The sequence below is a fragment of the Apis dorsata genome, unplaced genomic scaffold (genome assembly GCF_000469605.1).
Source record: "Apis dorsata unplaced genomic scaffold, Apis dorsata 1.3 scaffold_132, whole genome shotgun sequence".
Classification (NCBI taxonomy): Eukaryota; Metazoa; Arthropoda; class Insecta; order Hymenoptera; family Apidae; genus Apis; species Apis dorsata.
Window position 1 is genome coordinate 267,777 of NW_006263425.1, and position 6,088 is coordinate 273,864.

Consider the following 6,088-nt stretch of genomic DNA (forward strand, 5'->3'; position numbering starts at 1 on the left):
GCTTTTATCCTTATTCCCATTCTCCTGAAAAAATTCTTTCCCAATTAGAAAAAAAAAAAAAAAGAAAAAAGAAACGAAGCAAAAATAAAAACTACACGCAAACCCAATTACCCGAAACATCCGGATAGAGAAAGCTTTGCTCTAAATTAGATATTCACGGAACGTGTAACCACGCGCAATCGTTTTTCTCTCTCTGATATTCCTCTTTCGATCCAATGGACCACGTTCAGGAACGTGTTACGATTGGATTGTCTAGCACGCGGGGTAAATTCGAATAGCGCGCGCATTTACGAACCGGAAATGGTTTGAAGGAAAGTTGGCCGTAGAGCTTGCATCGAGCCCCGTGGGACAGGCTAATGCCGGTAATTAATTCAACCGGGGAATCTGCGTGAAATTTAAATGCACCTGCTCTATTGATTTTGGCTGGTAATTTTCTGCGCGCAGGTGGCAGCACCTGCTCGCCCACAGGGAATTCGCGCATGCGCTGATACGCTTAGTACGTGGACGGGCTTCGAACAATTCGATTCGGTTGTTCGATGTTATTTTCGACGAAAGAAAAAAAGGAAAACACAAGGATAGAAGAGGAAACGTAATTGCGCAATGGCAGAGTAATTGGTGTTTGCCGAGAACTCGAGCATGAACGTAACTTTGAAATAAAATAGATTAAATATCATCTGATGTGGATATATAAGCAATGCTGTTTTTCTCGATGTATAGGGTTTTTTTTTTTATTTCTTCAAAATTTGTTGGAATTAAACCGAATGAAGAAATTCTTTTCGATATTTTAATAATAGATATTTGATACTTAATGTGGAATATAGGTAGTGTTGATTTTTTTCTTTTTCTTTTTTTTCTTAATTTATAGAATAATTTGGAGAAATTCTTTTTAATAATAGATATTTAATTGGTTATTCTGCTGTTATTCTTAATGTAGAGATTAAGCAGATACTTGATACGAGATAATACTGATTTTCTAGGGAATTTATATAAAAATTTGTATTGAATTAAAGAGTGAAGAAATTGTTTTTATTATTTCTAGATTTTATTTATTAGAATGAAGCTTCAATTAGTATCTTATTAACTCGTTTGTCGCGATATCTACAAAAATTAAAGAGTTTTTTATTATCATGATAGATTAATCATGATATAACATATATATATAAATAAAAAATAATATTATGATCTAATATTCAGAATAATTAGCTTCTTGGAAAGAAGTTAATAGAATTATTAGATACATCTCAAAGAAGTTTAGAATAATTTCTGAAAAAAGTAGTACAAAGAATTGATAAATATTGCAAATGTTTCATAAAAAGGATGAAAGATAATTACTACTTTCGATGCATTAAACAAATAGAAATTTTTGTTATAACTTTCCCATTACAAGATAAAACTATGTAATAGTTTTACTACTACTTCAAATTACCTCACTTATCATCAACTGGAAATGTGAAATTTAATAAATTTTGTAATTATAGTAAAATCAATTTAGCTAATGTGCTCCATTACGTTGACAAAAAAATTCTCCTCCGTATTTTCTTTTTGGAAAAAATGAATAGAATGAAATTATACAGCAATTTATATTACTACTTTAAAATCTTAAAAATTCGTTTGTTGTTCTTCAAAACATTGATACATTAATTTTTCACATTTATTAATCTTAATAAAGTTCTCTTCCTTTTATTATCATTTTACATTTTACAATTATATTTATTGCAAGTTATAATTAATTTTCGAATAATTGTAAAAATTTAAATAAAATTTAGATACAGAACTTTATTATCTATCTAACATATAATCAATTTATTATTATCACCATTTTTTTAAAAATACATGTAATGTAATATTATAATCTCGATTATATAATATATATGTTTCATCAATTGTCATATTTACGAAATCATAAATAAGTTTCGATCAGAATACAGAAACGTATAAAATAACACTCTCTATATTACGTTGACTCGAAGCTAGTTCTCTATTTTTCATTCGCCCCTTGTGTGAAAAGTGTACCATTATTTACGTCAGAGTTCAAGCCTAGAAAATTAATAAGAGAAAGTCGAACTTTTTCAAACGATTAATTTATTCCTCGTATTTTCACGCCCTTGAACGCCTAAGTGAAATTATACACGCAGTCATAGTCGTGGTGAAAATTTAATTAATGTTTCTTAAACAATCTTACTAACAAATCAATGAATCAATTCACGTTGCCATCAAGAAATTATATTTGTTGACTGTCAATTATGTCAATTACATCCGAAGATCTCACTTTTAATGTTCTACAATTTAACTATTCGTAACTTTATGATAAAAATTTTATTATAAATTTCATTATTTGTTATTATGCATTTCCAAAATGAGAATAATGAGAATAAAAGAAAAAACGCTTAAGAAAATATTCTCACAACAAGAAAAATATTTTCTTTTATCAATTCATTTTTACAAAATCAAAATTTTATCAAAATTCTTTACAAAATTCCAATAATTTGTTTAACTGTTATCTTGTTATTAGAAAATATAAAAATATCCAAGAAAACAAATGATTAATTTCTAGAAAATTTCTAGATAATTTCGACAAGAGTCCTCGCACGATGTTGCTTAAATTTGAAAATATTTCAAAAACCCAATATAAAATTTCAAAAACTCAATATAAAATGAAAAATCTACTGCATCAAACTTTGCACCTTTCTCAAATTTACAAATAAAAATAACCAAAAATTATAAATAAAATTCATTTCTAACAAATTTGGCAATATCTAGAAAAAAATTTTCAACAACAATCACTTGACAAAAGTCTTCATCGTGGAGAATCATTCGAAAACCATCCACTTCCGGTTCACACGCTAGGAAAACGGAAGCTCGTGGCCGGGCACTAAGTGGGAAATTTCAGAAAATGAGGGGCAGAGCAGGCGTGGAGTCGTAAAAGTCGAGTTAGAGAAATTCTTCCGTCTTCTCTAGCAGAGTTTCACTGTTGCCTTGATTTCAACGAGAAATGACAAAATAGCGGGCGGAAACTGCGCATAAAACCGGACGCTTTCTATACTTCCTTTCTCCTCTTTTATCGAACTGCACCTTTCATGTCCTCCTATTACTCGACGATCGGGGACCTGATCTCCTTTGCCCTCCCCCCTTACACTTTCGTAATCGGCCAATTTTGCCTCGCTGAGTTTGCCTAACGATCGACCAATGTTTTTGTTGCAGAACGATCGCGTAAATGGTCCCATGGTCTGTCACGATGCGGTCCACATTAATGTTCGATTGTAAGTCTATTGATTACTACTCACCTTTTTCTTTTTCTTTATTACCTTTATTTGATCGAAAAACTTGTTTTCTTTTTTTTTTCTATTCGAATAAAAAAGAAAGTAATAAAGATAAAGAAAATTTTGGAATGGAATTAAGATTGCATCGATCATTGTATTAATAAATTATTGGTATTAATAAATTATTGCATTAATGGACGTGTTTCACTTTGAAATTTAAATTATCCATAAATATCCATCATTAAAACAATTTCTTTTTTATTCTATTAATATTCCAAATTGAAATTATAAGATTAAAAAGATTGAAATATCACAGTGACAAAGAGATAGTGTGTTGAAGCATTATAATTTTATAAAAGAGAAAAAATTTTACGAGTACGAAATTTAAAATTAATACACTAGATTTCAGAAATTAATTTATTAATGCAGATATTGAGCACTTTTTCACTGAACCTCTTAATATTTGAAAAAAAAAAAATAAATAAATAAAGTTCATTATTTAAAAATTCTTATAAAATTGTAATGTTTCATTAAATTTTTTTTTCCCAAGGGGTGATTAATATTCTCTTTTCACGCTTGTTACGCAAAATACCACAGGTGTCCTCGCGATGGGCCTCTTCACCTGCATCGGTGCAATTACCGTGTCGATAGACCGTTCTGATAACAAGCCGGTAAGTAGAATGAATAACGATAACGTAACAAAGGCAATTAATTGTTCTTGCCAGAAATGGTAAAAGTTGCGATGGTTTGCCTCGGTTTGTTTGCCAAACACAGGTGTGGTTAAATTATGTTAAAACGGGGAAAGTGTGAAGAGGAAGTGAACATTTTGACATGTTTGCTATGAAACTTCTTTTGTTTGTGTCGAGTTGGTGGAAAATTATTTCATTTCTTTTTATTCCATTTTCTTTTTTTCTTTTACATAAAGCCGAATTAATTGGACGCACTGTCGAGGAAATTAATCACAGTTAAATTATTTTAATAAGTTCGTGGTATAATTTTATAATTAAGTTAAGAGTTATTATACCTGGTATTGTATCGTACATTTTTATTCTATAAAATAATTTACTTTGGTTAAATAATATTTAACAAAATTAGAAAAAAGATAATAATTTTTCTATTATAATATAATATATAATTTCATTTTTAAAAATGAAATAATATAATATTATCGTTTATTATAAAAAGTTATTTATAATAATTAATAATTTTTTCGTAAAATGCTTTACAATTGGGAAGAAGAAGAAAAAAGAAATGTTAATGGAAGCATCAATCTTTCGAATGCAGCTCTTATATTTAGAAGAAATTTAGAAAGACAAACAATGTCACTTATTGAAACTCGTAAAACCTTTGAAACTATTTTAAGCTAATGTACACGATCCATAACGGCCGATTCATGTACTTTAAACGTCTTTCTGCGGGTTGTTGGGATGACGTAAATTTTTAGCTAATATTTATCCAATTTCTTCAATCGATACTCGACTCTCCGCGCAGCATTTTGGATCAAGTCGCTACATTCAAGCTTTCTGGTGGAAAAAAATTTCAACCTTTACGCGATAAATTTTAAAATTTTTATTTTTTCAGTATCAAAATTATATCAATTGCAACTTTTTATAAAGAATCAAGAATTATTTTTAAATTAAATTAAACATATAGATGAATAAAATATAATGAAATCGTAAAATTGATTAGTCGTTTAATTTGATAAAAATTAAATGTTATTTATAAATGATCAAAATTTTAAAAATCAAACTCTTAAAAATAAATCATAAATTATAAACTATGTTAAAATTTATGGATATTGTTATATCAGAATATACATACATATACCAGCATTTTATCCATTTTACGAACGGATTGAAAAGAAATCCTCCCTATATTCTCATCTTGATACACGATTTATTACAATAACTAATATCCAAAAATGCATTGCGATAAGAAAAATTCCTCTAGCCAAAAGTAGTACAGAAAGTATTCAAGAATAGAGTAGCTAAAGAAACCACATATAATACAGATTATTTCTTCACAGCTTTGAGCCAGGCAATATCCCTAAACTCCATTATATTCTACCACCACATATGATATCCCACGATCTCATTATGTTTCATTCACCAAGTACTATATGTAAAATCCAGAAGCCGATCAATAGTTATGTAGTTCAAAAATCTCTCTTTATTTTTCCAAACATTAATTAAAAGAGATCAATCCCATGAATGAGATTGATAAAGAAAAATTTTAAATTACAAAATGTTTAATCTTTGAGTCTCTGTGAAAAACATTTTCAAAATTGAAAAAAATCCTGAAAGTTTTTCTCTCTCTTTGCAGAGTAATTTCATAAAAATTTCAACAAAAAAAACTACTCTATCGCGTTCCACGTACAAAACATAACAAACTTTCGAATAAAAATCAAAATTTGCAACGTATAATGAACGTATACCTTTTTTTTAATCCGAATCTGATCGCTTTCTAAACTCTCTAAACCCACAAGTCCAACTCTAACGATCTATCGCATTTGCAGCCACCAACGCGGCCGTCAATGATTGCAAACGGGTGGCGCCCTCTGACCAACGCCTACGAGGACACCATAGGCACGAACGTGTCGCCATCTAGCAGCCTCGAGCGGAGTGGCCCCCTGCACCCGGTGCTGGGCAAGCTTCAAGAGCACATGGCCGCCTCGGAAAAGTTGAAGCCGCAACGAAAGGGTAAACCAGTTTCTCATCACGACTACAACCCACCCAGTATATTGGGCAGCTTCACGGTTCTCGGCCACGCGGCAGCCAAGGCTCGTGGCGAGGCGCAGTCCACCCACAAGAATAATAAACACGTAGCAT

The 6,088-nt window shown here is 30.3% G+C and overlaps 1 protein-coding gene across 1 annotated transcript in view; it reads left to right on the plus strand.

The window, feature by feature from the left end:
• The first annotated feature begins 2,844 nt into the window (after positions 1–2,844).
• Positions 2,845–6,088, plus strand: part of LOC102674566 — a 7,900-nt gene continuing 4,656 nt past the window's right edge. The window contains 3 exon segments of the mRNA XM_031509221.1: positions 2,845–3,260; positions 3,858–3,931; positions 5,776–6,088. Of these exon segments, the coding sequence (XP_031365081.1) occupies positions 3,215–3,260; positions 3,858–3,931; positions 5,776–6,088 (433 nt within the window). The 5' untranslated portion in view covers positions 2,845–3,214.